This window comes from Mesocricetus auratus, unplaced genomic scaffold, assembly GCF_017639785.1.
Source record: "Mesocricetus auratus isolate SY011 unplaced genomic scaffold, BCM_Maur_2.0 Super-Scaffold_15014, whole genome shotgun sequence".
Classification (NCBI taxonomy): Eukaryota; Metazoa; Chordata; class Mammalia; order Rodentia; family Cricetidae; genus Mesocricetus; species Mesocricetus auratus.
In genome coordinates this window covers 18,297,827-18,311,907 of record NW_024429186.1, presented here as the reverse complement: position 1 = coordinate 18,311,907, position 14,081 = coordinate 18,297,827, and the positions used below count along the sequence as shown (strand labels likewise).

The 14,081-nt window shown below is 51.6% G+C and overlaps 1 protein-coding gene across 4 annotated transcripts in view; it reads right to left on the bottom strand.

Moving 5' to 3' along the window:
- The window catches only part of Ttc7b (tetratricopeptide repeat domain 7B), a 204,623-nt gene extending 190,795 nt beyond the window's left edge, over positions 1-13,828 (bottom strand). For 2 of the 4 annotated variants that reach the window (XM_040742631.1, XM_040742630.1), the window contains exon 1: positions 13,666-13,827. In XM_040742631.1, the coding sequence (XP_040598565.1) occupies positions 13,666-13,786 (121 nt within the window). In that variant the 5' untranslated portion in view covers positions 13,787-13,827. Of the gene's footprint in view, positions 1-13,665 lie in introns of all 4 variants that reach the window. The other 2 variants (XM_040742629.1, XM_040742632.1) reach the window with 2 other exon arrangements.
- Positions 13,829-14,081: the final 253 nt, after the last annotated feature.

Below are 14,081 nucleotides of genomic sequence, written 5' to 3'. Positions count from 1 at the left end.
CTCCCCTCCCTAGACAGGACTCAACCAAGTGCACTGGTCGGTCTCAGGAGACTGCTCCCCCAAAGCGTTCCCACACATTGGCCATGGCTGCTGAGAAAACCCAGACCTTCCGGTCCCTTCCTTAGGGCTTCTACTGGACAACTCCTCCAGCTGTCCTTGTTTAAACTGTGACCCAGTTCACAGCGTGAGAGCACTGGAACTCCTGACCCAAAGCAACGATGGCAAAGACAAAGATTACGGGGCCCACAAGTTGGCATAAAAGATCTTCTAGAGAAATCTTGGTAGTCAATGTCCAGGCTTCATGCCAAACCTCCTCTCTACATCCATAGACGGCACAGAAATGAGAGAAAACAGGACTAGAGACGGAAGAAACTTGGGGAAAGAGAGAACATGCCAGCCAACACTCAGTTATACACTACACACATGCACACACTCTCAGTTACACACTCATACACATGCACACACTCTCAGTTACACACTACATACACGCACACACTCTCAGTTACACACTACACACATGCACACAGTTATACACTACACACATGCACACACTCAGTTACACACTACACACATGCACACACTCTTAGTTACACACTCATACACATGCACGCACTCTCAGTTATACACTACACACACACACACTCTCAGTTATACACTAAACACACATGCACACACTCTGTTACATACTACACACATGCACACACACTCAGTTACACACTACACACATGCACACTCTCAGTTATACACTAAACACACATGCACACACTCTCAGTTACACACTACACACACGCACACACTCTCAGTTACACACTACACACACACTCTCAGTTATACATTACACACACATGCACACACTCTGTTATACACTACACACATGCACACACTCAGTTATACACTACGCACATGCACACACTCTCTGTTATACACTACACACATGCACACACTCTCAGTTACACACTACACACATGCACACACTCTCAGTTACACACTACACACATGCACACACTCTCAGTTACACACTACACACATGCACACACTGTTATACACTACACACATGCACACACTCAGTTATACACTACACACATGCACACACTCAGTTATACACTACACACATGCACACACTCTCAGTTATACACTATACACACATGCACACACTCTCAGTTATACACTATACATACATGCACACACTGTTATACACTACACACATGCACACACTCTGTTATACACTACACACATGCCCTCACTCTCTGTTATACACTACACACACGCACACACTCTCAGTTATACACTACACACATGCACACACTCTGTTACACACTACACACATGCACACTCAGTTATACACTACACACACGCACACTCTCAGTTACACACTACACACATGCACACTCAGTTATACACTACACACACACTCTCAGTTACACACTACACACATGCACACTCTCAGTTACACACTACACACATGCACACTCTCAGTTACACACTACACACATGCACACACTCTCAGTTATACATTACACACACATGCACACACTCTCAGTTATACACTATACACACATTCTCACACTCATTTATACACTACACACATGCACACACTCTCAGTTACACACTACACACATTCACACACTCATTTATACACTATACACATGCACACACTCTCAGTTACACACTACACACATGCACACACTCTCTGTTATACACCACACACACACACTCAGTTATACACTACACACATGCACACACTCTCTGTTATATGTGTATATACTCTAAGTTACACACTAATACACATTCTTACAAACACATCCACTCATACTATCACACTCAGTTATACATTCATACTCATACAGATGTTCACACTCACACTCTCATACACATGCTCACACACACTTAATTATATACTCTTATACACATGCTCACACACATTCCCTATCACAATCTCTTATACACTCACCCCATACTTGTTTACAATTACTTTCTAACACACACACATGCACAAACTCGTACATGAACACACACTTTCTCTATAAAAACCCAACCCAAGGAAAGAAAGAAAACCTTCAAGCCAGTTGCCTCGAGTTGATATAGCCTGTTTCCAGAACTCTGAGACAGGAAGTAACCACAGGGCAGAGGATGTTATCAGGCTAGCCCAGAGGCTAGGAAATTGGCTGCTCAGGAAGTCAGCACCATGTACACAAGTCAGACACACCCTGAGAGAGCTGACGGGATCTCCCAGAGGAGTCAAAGCGCGGGCCGGGCCGGGTCAAGGAGCATGGCCTGTGAGGAGACAGGGACTGAGTCCTGTGTGAGGACCACAGAGGGCACTCATTCAGCTGGGAAGGCACTGTGACAAAGGGGCTGGGCCTGGTGAATCCTCCAGTGCTAGGACAATGGGCAGAGGCAGGCGGGGCTCCACAGGAAGTGAAGCACACTGCACAGCTTTTCGCAGACTCTATCCCCAGGCTTGGCCTGGGCCAGGGAGCAAAAGCGTCATTTGCTGCAGGTCATGAGCTTGGCGTGTCCTGTAGGGCACCCTTATCACCTGGGCCACTCCCAGGCACTAGGGAGCTTGAGAGAAAGCCTTTGCATCCACAAGGGCCACTGCAGGCAGTGCCTCCAGGGAATCAGGCCTCCTGGGACAGGGTAAGCAGTATCAAAGTACGTGGACCAGAAGGATAAAGAGGGCAGTTGAAGGGACCAGGGCTACCTCTGTGTCCTGGGAAAGACTCCTCAGAAGCCCACAAGAGCTGTGGGGAGGAGAGAGCCTGGATGTTAGGTCATCCCTAAGAGCAATCTATCAGCCAGTATACACACAGAGCCTCAGGCAAGCCAGCAAGGGAAGTCACCCAACACCAACAGTCTTGCATCTGGGCCAGGCTTCACACGCCTTCCTATGGGCCCGCCATGGCCCTAACCTTACTTCCACACCCAGCCCTGACCTGCCCATCTGCTCCTCAGGGCAGTGGGTGGTCCTCAGTGGAGATTCAGGGTTTGAGGAATTAATGAGTCTGTAAATTCTCAAAGGTAGCTTGTTCATTAACTGTGCTCCACTGTGTATGTGACCCAGATATTAAGGCTTATGGTACATTAAATCATTAACTGTGTGCTTGGAGTATGGCAATGAACAAAGCCAACCAAAGGGACATGACAGTCTAGTGGTGACATTTATCTGCATCCCCACTACATATACAACTCCCTGACAGCCTGGGCTGGGTTCATCAGCGTGTTGAGTGGATGGCTGGATGGGGAGGGCCATGGAGCCTGTCAGTCATGGGGAGAAGCCCTAGCTCAGCTTTGGGCCTTTGTCACATTTAGCCCCACAGGAAACCCCTGCTCACATTGCCATCACTGCTGTTACTGTCATCATAGACCCCGCTCCCTTTGCCCCCCTGAAGAGCCAGACATCTAGAACCCAACACTTTTTGTGATGGTCTGAATGAGAATGACCCCATAGGCTCATAGATTTCCCAATTGGCCCCCAATTGATGGATTGTTTGGAAGGACTAGAAGCTATGGCCTTGTTCGCGTAGGTGGAGGAGGTGTGTTTCTGGGGTGGGCTTTGAGGCCAGCGTCCCACTCTCTACCTGCTGCCTATGGTAAAAAGCTCTCAGATACTGCTCCAGCACCATCCTGCTTGCACCCTGGCATGATGATCACAGGCTAACCCTCTGAAACTGTTAGCAAGCCCCATTTAAATGCTTTCTCTGATACGAGTTGCCTTGGTCATGGAGCCTCTTCATAGCAATGGAACACTGACTACGGCGCTTCCTCCCCAACCCAGGCTCTTCACTCCCCAGCCGGCTGCTTTTGCTCTGTGCTCCTCAAAAGGTGAGGCACAGCATGCCTCCCCTGAGGCCAGCCAGGCTAGTGTCTTTACTGTTCCTGCCCCAGAGCTCCTTCCCCTTGCTAAAACACTCCATCCAGATGCCCTGTTTGCATCTTCCTGTTCAAAGTCTGCTCCTCAAGGGTGGGGTGTTCATTAACTGTGCACCACTGCGTACCTGACAACACACTCGGGGTTTCTAGTGCTAAAGCCACAGTCTGTCCACTAGGATGATGTCCTGTGAATGCGAAATGTGCCCACAGGCTCATGTGTTTAAATACCTGGTCTCAGCTGGTGGAAAGGCTTGGGAAGAGTGTGAAACCTTTAGGAGGCGGAGACTCGATACAGGAAGTAGTCACTGGGGGGGGGGACTGGAGGCTTTCTAGCCCAGACCTACAGACCTACCTCTTGCTCACTGCTTCCTGAGTGCACGGACAATGTGAACCACTGGCCTCCTGCTCCTGCCCTGCCTTATCCACCGTGACGTACCGTGCCCTCGTGTTGTGAGCCAAACATGCTCTTTCCCTCAAGCTGCTTTTGCAGAGGGCTTTCTGGTTTTTGTTTTTTTAAATCACAGCAACAGAAAGGTAACTAAGACAGCCTGTCAACTTTTACCATCCTCCTGTCCAACCCCGCCTCATACTCTGCTAGGCCTATCCACTGCCACCTTTGTCCCACCTGGCCTCAGCCCTCCAGCGAACCAGACACACCCTGTGTGATAAATGACACTGCCACTGTTTGTCCTCAGATTGTGGGGTGTCACCTGTCTCACCACTTGAACAATCATTCTCACATGTGGTCCAGGGACTCCCTGGAGCACAGATAGCTGGCACAGGGGTTAAGGGCCATGCTTCCATGGGCTGGAGCGTTGGCTCAGCCGTTAAGAGCACTTGTTGCTCTTGTAGTGGACCAGAGTTCTAGTCCTAGCACCCACATGGCCACTGGGGACCTGAAGCCTTCTTCTCACCTTTGCAGGCAGTGTAAGCCAAACATCCATAAAACGCATAATAAAATAAATAAATCTTTAAAGAGCAAAAACAGAGTCCTGCTCCCTGACCCCAAGAGCACCGCCCAAAGAAGAAGCTCACCCAGGCCCAGGAGTCTTAGTCCCTAACCTCCGCTGTCAAAGCTGTCTGGGGTGACCTGCTCATCCCTCTGCCACCTGGTGCTTTGTCTGCACACAGTAGGCCATCATTAATCACTAGGACTCAAAGCAAGGGGCTCACAGCTGCCAGTTTGAGCCACAAAGATTCCGCCTTAAAATGCAGTAATTTAAACCACTACCTTAGCCAAGAAGGTCACCACCTGTCAGAGACTCCCCCAGACATGTCTGAAAACCTACACTGTCCAGAGCCCTTGTCGTCACTGCTTCTCAAACCATGACAGGGCTCAGTACGCTTGGTACCTCCTGGGGGCTTGTAGAGAATGCAGACCCCTCCCAGACTTGCTGCATGGGATCTCCAGGAGTAGAGCTTGGTAACCTGAACTCCAAATGAGCTGTCTCCACTGAGTGCTAGTAATGAAACTCGTCACATTAGACTCCATTTCAGTGAGCAGCTCTGGGCCTTGGTCTACCCATCCTCTGAGTGAGAAGTATTATGACCCCTGGCCTTACTTGGCTGCTAGGGAAATTACCAAGAATTCATGTAGAAGTTCACACCCAGCGTCTAACACAGAGGAGAGGCCCAACAAATGCTGTGCAGGCTCTTCCCCTACTGGCACTGCTCTCACAGCTGCAAATCAGGAAACTAGCTGTAGAGGATCAAGTAAGGCCTATGGTGGGTGGGGGCAGGTGTGTGAACTTGCTGACTCCAGGCCTGGCGAGCCTCTGAAATAACCCAAAAGATCGCTCTGCCTGGTGCTGGCTCCTTCCCCTCTGCTACACCCGATAAGCAGGGACAGACAAGCCCTCCGGTGGCAAGGGGTACTGCCCCTGTACTAGGTTTTTGGTAGCTTGTTCCTATCCTTTATATTTTGCATGACACTGTTTAGCCTAAACAGCCCTCCCTGTCTTGTGGTTGAGGGGGTGGTTTTGGAAGGCACATGAAAACCTTCTTCCTGGGTTCTCAATGGGAACACCAGCTTTCACACACATCAGCTGCCTGTAAAAGTCCACCATCTGCCAAGCATGAGGTCACCCAGACAGAAATCTTGCCATGTGAGGCCAATAGGAATGGAGAGCAAAGGCTATTCCCCAGTGCCCAGACCAGCCCCAAGGCTGAGGAGGTGGAAATGCCTTCAGTAGTGAGTAATGAGCAAACACCTGACTCAGTGTGCTCTCAATGGAGAAACACATTATCTCACACAACAGGCAGCCCGGGGAAGAACGTCTCCAGGCAGAAGCCTCGGGTACCTCAGCAGCCACATTCTTCTTGTCTCTCTATGCTGTCACCCTCCATGGGTCAGCCTCTCTCACGGACCGGCAACCATAATGGGTTCAGGAGAGCAGCAGCTCCAGGCTTCACGCATGAACACATTTTTCCAGGCAAGAAAAGTGCCCATACTTCCCTTATAAGCACATACAGCGGTTCTTCAGCAAGAGGAGTCTTTCCCAGAAGCCCCTGCATCAAGTAAATACCTCCTACTGTTTCACTGATTAGAGCTGTCACATGCTTATGCCTCAGCCAATCACTGCCAAGCATTCATTTATTGGGTAGTGAAACTTCAGAACCAATCATAGGCATGAAGTTGGAATCATAAACCCCGTCTAACCCCAATAAAGTGCTCAGCACAAGAAAAGGCTGGGAGCAGAAGAAGGGTGGGAAGGAAGGTGGAAAGTGGTACTCAGAGTTCTCACGTACGCTAGTGCGTGCGTGCGTGCGTGCGTGCGTGCGTGCGTATGTCTGTCTGTATGTGTCTGTGTGTGTAGAGACCTTCAACCTTACTTCCTGAGGCCTGCTCTATCTGCTCAGAGAACTGAGCTCCTAAGTCTGTTATTGGGCCAAGTCCACACAATACTCCATCAGTGAGCTGTGAGCCCAACTCCATCCACAATCTGAGGCCAGAGAAACAATGGCCCTCAGCTCTCTAAAAGTTAGCCACTTGGTGAAGAAACAAGAGAGGTGATGTGAGGAAGTTTTGGACAGGGAATGAAGAGGGTAACACTGCCACCTGTGGCATAAAATGGCCAGCCCATGGTGTCATTTCCTCTGACCAAGGACTAGGCACTATTAAGAAGTGTAGGTTGTCCTTACAGCTACCTTACAAGTCTGACACTTATACTACAGCACAATACAGTAGCAGCAATTTCTGAAATCAAGAACTCTCTAAAAATTAAAAGTTATTTGTGTGTGTGTGTGCGTGCACATGTATGTAGATGTGTGTGTGTGCACTCGCATGACCATGCATGTATGTGGTTGTGTTTACCCATGTGGATGCCCTCACCTATGTGGGTGAGGTCAGAGGTTGACGAGTATATATTCCTTAATCATCTTCATAGAGGTTCTCACTACAAACAGACTCCATCTTTTTGGCTAGATTGGCTGGCCAGAAAAACCTGGGATCCCTGTCTCTCCTCCGAGGACTGAGGTAACTGTTGCTTGCTTCCACATCTCAGCCTCTTTGCATGGGATTAGAACTCCAGCCCTCATGCCCCTAAGAAGGCACTTTACCCACTGAGTTATCTCTTCAGCCTCCCAAAGTTGGTTTTTACTGCTATTCACTTGGGTAAGAAAACCTATCCTTTGCAACAACTCATCATACACTTGAGTGCAGTGTTCAGGATGTACACCATATTCTGAAACAGCCTTCACTTAGAAAGCGCCTGGCTTTGAGGGATTCAGAAGGATTTTGGGTGTGCCAGGCCTTTAGCCCAGAGTTTCACAAGGCCCCTCACACAGGGAATTCAGTAGCTGAACTCTAGGGCTGGGGTTCTGACCCACTCTCCTTGCTTCTCCTGCCAGCTGCCCAAGGCTTTACAGAGGAGAGCTCCTTCTCCAGGCTGCCTCCTCTGTAGCTTAAACTTGATTGGTGGACATCATTGTTTTTGTTTTCTAAGCATATGGGCCGTTCCTTCAAAGGAAACCTTAGGGAAAAGTTCAGTAGCTTCTGTAAGTGAGGCCCACTCCATCCCCCAAGAGAGGTCCCCCCAACAGCACTGTTTGAAAAATGACATCTGAAATGATGTTTGAGGTCTTACATGGTCCAGACTGTTCTGGCTGCCTTTTCTGTGAAGAAAGGGCAGCCAGGAGGAACTTGGACCAGACCTTGACAGATGGGTAGGCTCTGACCTTCAGTGAAGATCCCAGAGATGAATAGCATGAATAAAAGAGGAACCATAAGTCAGGGGCCAGGAATCCAAACCAGCCCAAAGGGAGGGGAAAGGACACTGCTCCAAGGTTACAGGAAGATGTGCTCCAAGAGTTGCTAGACCAAGCAGATGAAAATCAAGAATCCTCCTCCAGTCCAGAGTCCCAAAGTCCCTCCAAGCATGAGGTCATAGGGAGAGCAGGGACCACAAGCACCAAAGCCTAGTGCCAGCCAATCCAAAACGAAGGCCATACTCTGTACCACAGAGCATGAACTTCAGTGGGTGTGACAAGACCATGTTTAAAAGCAGGGTGTGGCCAGAAAGCACAGCTAGAGGGTCAGAGAAGCTGACCTGGGGACAGTCTGACTCCCAGAGGTGTGTGGGGGCGCCCAGAAATGTCCTGAGACGTCATTCCTAAATAGCAAGGCCACTATTACAGCAGAGGTTCAGGTATTTCCCAAGAAGCCCTCAGGCCAGTAATAACTGCCTCTCTTGAGAAATCTGCATCGGCTTCTTAAGAGACTGCATACAAGGAGTCTAGACAAGGAAGCCATGATGCCATCCATGCCTTCAAATAGCAAGGGGGTCAGCCATAGGCAAACCAATAGCATAGCATGGGCCAAATAGATTCTAGAGCCAAACTTTGACTCCAAAAAGGCGCCATTGCCCTACCAACCTATCACTGGGAGGTGACTAAAATGCCTTCAAGTGTCACCAAATCAGATGGGATGAGATCCCTTATGAGAGAACTACCATGTGGGGTTTCCCGGCCCCAAGTGACCTGAGGAGCAGAGCTGCCTAATGTTGTGCCCAAAGAGTGACACCCCCAAGATTCCAAGGAATCACTGACACCCAAATGCAAGCACAAAAAGGTTTTAATTCTAAACCAACTGGTTGGGACCTTACACTTTCAGGAGATTAAGTGGCTGGAGAGAGCAACTCCACGACCTCACAGTGGCTGTCTGGGTCCCATGAACGCCAGCTCCTGCCACAGTAATATATGAGGCCCTCGTCAAGCGCCTGCTCAGACACACCCTTTCAAGTCTCTGTCTCTCACTGTTTCTCCAGCTGGGGCCATATGAAGCCACTGGGGACAAGGAACACCAGCTCACCACACACTGGGCTTTACAGCTGTCAATCCTCATGGTCACCGTAAAGGAACAGCGGCTATCTACCCGATGGAAAGGTGGGCTCAGAGAGGTGACAGCTGGCTCTAGGTCACTCAGTCAGTTCCAGGGAGTCTGGATACTAGCCCAGGTGGACTACACTTCACTCACAGTGACCCTTAAGGGGCTGGAAGATGACACTCTGGGAAGTCAGAAGGACGGAAATGTTCTGTGGAGCACCCAGTGGGCCAACCAGAGGCTGATGAGTAACTGGTTCCCCACCTTTACTCCTAGGCTCCTGTTGCTCCTCAACCCTACCCCACTGTACCCACTGAGCCCCAATCCCTTGTCCTTGCCAAGATGCAGACGGTGACTTTGTACATGTGGGGTAGGCTAAGAATCCATACTATACTCCAGGTAGCAAGGGCCTAGGCTCCAGTAGAGATTTCTCCACTGTTTTCACTTAAGAGATTATCCTCTTTCTAGAGCAGGCTGGCACAGAGCCAGCCACTACAACCAGGTTTTGATTTTTTTTCTTCTTAAGACAGTGTGGAATGAGGAACTGGGGATGCATGCAGCCCATGGAGCAGAAGTGATAAGGCCTGTCTTACCAATGGAAAGGAAGACTCTGAGAAGTTAACCAGTGGGTTCAATGTCACTCAGCCAGCTCCCAGAAGGGTCTGGATAACAGGAGAATATTTGCCTAGCATGCACAAGACCCTGAGTTCCATCCCTCGCACAGCATAAACCAGATACATACAAATGCCCGTAATCTCAACACCATTAGAAGTGAGGGCAGAAGGTCATGAGTTCAAGGTCACCCTCAGCTATGCAGTGAGTTTAAGGCCAGGCTAGCTTAGGACACATCAAACAGTCAAATTGCTTTTTAAAACAATGAATGAAATGGTGCACACAGTGGGGTGTGAGGCTGAAGACAGATTACTGGTTTCCCTTCCAACTTGGCATTTGACCTTTTCTAATGTACCCATTTCTTGGTAAAATGTTTAGTCCCATTTATCTCCAGAGTCAGGATGGAACAGTGACTCCCAGTGTCCACAGCTAGTGGGGAGTGGCCAGCCCATCCTTCCCAGAAGGACCTGTCCCTGCTGGGTAGAAGCAGAGAACCAATGAATGAGGCTCTCACCCCTCCCCTGGCTCCTGCCTCACGCAGAGAAAACCCAGAGTCATAACCGTAACCCATAAGGTCCCCGTGCTATGCCTCCACCCAGACCCAGTCATGAAGCCCCTCTCTAGAACGCACTCCTTCAGCTCCTTTGGTCTTGTCTCCCCCGAGGCCTTCTCAGTAGGGCTCCCTAGGCCACTGTAGCCACCTATTTACCACTTAGAATCAGCAGTCCCCACAACTTCCCTCCCAACCTTTCCCTTTCCTCCTCAACATCCAGCTCAGGATGCGATGAGCGCATCATCTGCCTCCCTGGTCCTTACCCACCAACAGGTGAGCTGCAGGGCGCATGTCTGTCTCTGTTCATAGTGCAGCCTCCTGCAGCTCACAGCAGGTTACTCAATATTTGTAGGACTGATGGAATGAATGAGGAAACAAGAATGGCTGCCACGATGGCATCAGGCTCTGTGGCATCCACAGGAGACTTCAGAAACCTCAGTCGTTTTTTCCTGACAGGGTCTCCTACAGCCCAAGCCACCAACAGATTGTACAGCCAGGGCTGACCTTGTATTCTCACCCCACTCTCTGAGGGCTTGGGATTACAGACACGCCATACCATACCCAGGCCACATACACTGCTAGGGGTAAAACCCAAAACTTCCTTTATTTGTTGTCTGGTTTTTGTTTTGTTTTTTGAGGTACTGTCTCACTATGTGGCGTTCACTGTCCTGGAGCTCACAGAGATGAGTTCACACGAGGCAGGCAGAACTCACAGAGATCTACCCACCACTGCCTGAACTGCTTACGTATTAAGCAAGTCTCCCAATCCACTCCATCTCCAGCCCACTTTTGATCCTGCCAGGAACTTCTTTTAAAATGAACGGCCGGCCTGGAACTCACAGAGATCTGCCTGCCTTTAGAGTGCCAGGATTAAAGGTGTGTCACTATGCTTGGTAAGGTAGAGAGGCTACGAATGTTAAGGAAACTCAGTAGTGAGGCAACAGGCTCCCAGCTGTTCAACGATTTCACCAAGGAAGGTCACAGAGGCAGGGAGTAGCCACAGCAGGATCAGACCCCAGGCTACAAGGACCTAAGGCTCTGGCTGGCCAGCAGCTGCCATCAAAAAAAAAAAAAAGCTGTCTTAGTATGACAAGCTCAGTATGACATTCATTTGCTTTCCTTGCTTTAAGAAGCAAAGCTTTAACTTAAGCAGTGTCCCTGCATAAAACTTGTGCTAGCAAACCCATGGGGGCTATCGAGGACCCGGGACTTCCCAAAGCCAGCAGGCCCAGGAAGGCCCTGTCAGTCTGGGGAAGACCCACCCTCCAACAATTCTCTGCACCTACAGAAGGTACATCATTCTGGGTTTGCTTCATCCCTTTCTCTGCTTTATTTTTGTGTTTCTGAGAAGTCTCTTTGACCTTTTCAAGTCTCGGTGACCTTTCCCCACCCATGGCTGCTGCTCACCATGTGAGGTTCTGGGATAAAACCATCCTCCCAGGATTTTCCAAAGGAACTATCTATCCTCCGTGTATTACTTACACACAGCCCCATGGTCCACAGCGCTGTGCTAATTACCACCACCCTGCCCACCACACACCCTGTTCACAGCCACAGCTGGGGCCACAGGTTCTGGAAGGAGACTCAAGCTGGGGAGGGCCATGAAGGTAAGATGGGCCCATGGACGGAAATTCCACTCATCCTGTCATTCCAGGGACCACTGTAGTCCGTCCCTTCTCTCCTCCTGCCCATTGTTTTCAGTTGTCTTCAACCCACTTCTCACCGACTACTTCCCTGTTTGACTCTCAGTGGTCCTCCCACGGTCAGGAAGAGCAGGAGGGCAGGGGCCTGGCCAGCACCTGGCACAGGTGGGCACCGAACCTGCTGAAGCGCGAGCAGGCAGATCTGCGGGAAAGCTACAAACACACCGAATTCTAACACCAATGGCACAGAAGGATGGATGTGGCGGGGAGGCTCGGGACTGGACTTCAACAAGGCAAAAGAGAATGCAGGTACGGAGAAGACACAACAGAGCAAGGTCAAGTTGTCTTTGGGGTCCTGAGGACTCAACACCTTTCCCTCAAAACACCTACCCAAAAGCAAGGCACTACGGTCGACCGTGTGCCAAAACACACTCTAGCCCTCTATGCACGGTGATTTGCGTCTACCGTCCTAAACCCGGGGGCAAGGATGGAGGCTGGGGACCGTGAGGCCAGCCTAAGCTATGTGGTGAGTGTGAGGGAGACAAAGTGAACCCCAGTTAAAAGGAAAACTGTCATTTCCAGGCACCATTTCCATAAAAGCACAGGGAGCAACCTTAAAGAGGGTAAGTGACTTCCCCGTCCATTTCTGGGTAGTGTGAGGAGAGAAGGTTCAAGGCAGCACACATCCTTTGGCAAGTGATCAGTGCCATTCCTTCATTCATTCACTCTGTGATTGGGGCGTTTCACCCACACCGGCCCAGACAGCCTTGGGGAGCCAGAGGTGACAGAGGACAAAGTCCTCTGCCCTCTCTCTCCCTGTGCTCCGAGTGCCTGTCTGTGGTTTTGGCGCGTACTAAAACACAAGCAAATATTAACCATACTTGCTTCCAAAACAAATAAGGCCACGTGGAGCCTCACTCTGGAATGTGATTTTGGCTGCAATTTTGGTTTGATGGGTTGGAAGATCCAATCCAGCAAGCGGGGTCGTTGGCCAAGTCCAGCCACCAGGTACCCAACTCAGATTTCCAGCTCCTGGGCACACCAAGCCCCTCATCCAATCAGCTCCACTTCCCTTCAGAGTCCTCCACCACACCCTCACCTCTGCCCAGTAACCTTCTCCCTGACTTTATTTCCCTTATACTCTCCACCCTGACCTCCCCGGGTCTGCAGACTTGACATCCAACTGCCTGACCTCAAGACACACACCCCAACCTGCCAATGCCACCCATCCTGGGGCCCTTGGATACCATATGTTTACAACAATCCCGCTCGTAGGACCTCTGAGCACACCACACACACTCCGGTGACCCCCAGATGCCAACAGGCATGTCTTGGGGGCGCCACACACACACACACACACACACACACACACCAGCTCCAACTTCTTGGAAGCCAGGGGCTGGCCTCTGGCCTCTGGGGTCGGGGGACGGCAGCGACTGGGCCATCCTCTGCCTTGCATGTCTGGACTCCCAGGCGCCGCCACCGCCCGCCAGCCCAGCCGCACGCCGCGTGACCGGAGGACCCCGCGTTCCCCAAGGGCCTGGCCCGCGCACACCGCGCGGCCTGCGCCTCGCCGCCCGGCCGCGCCCCTGCTCGGGCCGGGAGCCTCGGGCCTAGCCCGGGAGGCCGCGGCGGCCCCGCAGCCCCGGTGCGCCCGCGCGTACCGTTGGCGATGAGCTTGGCCGACAGCTGCTTGACCAGCTCGGGGATCCGCTCCCACTGGCACTCGGTGCGGCAGCGCTCGATCTCCGTCTCCAGCCGCGAGCCCGCCTTCCTGGTCGCCATGGCCGCCCTGGCCGGCCCGGCGCGCGCCCGCAGGCCCCGCAGGCCCCGCCGCCGCCGGGCCCCGCGCCGCCTCCCGCTGCGGCCGCGGGCTCGGGCTCCGTCTCCCGGCTCGGCGGCGTAACGGGAACGCCGGCCGGGGAAGGGGCGGGGAGCGGGCGGCGGCGGGCGCGGCGGGGCCCCGGGCGCCGCGAGGAGCGGCCCCTGCCGGCCAGGGCCGGAGCCGCAGCGGGCCGGGGAGGAGGCCGGGAGGGCCGTGAGGAGAGCGGGGCGCGAAGAGCGCGGGATCGGCTCAGGA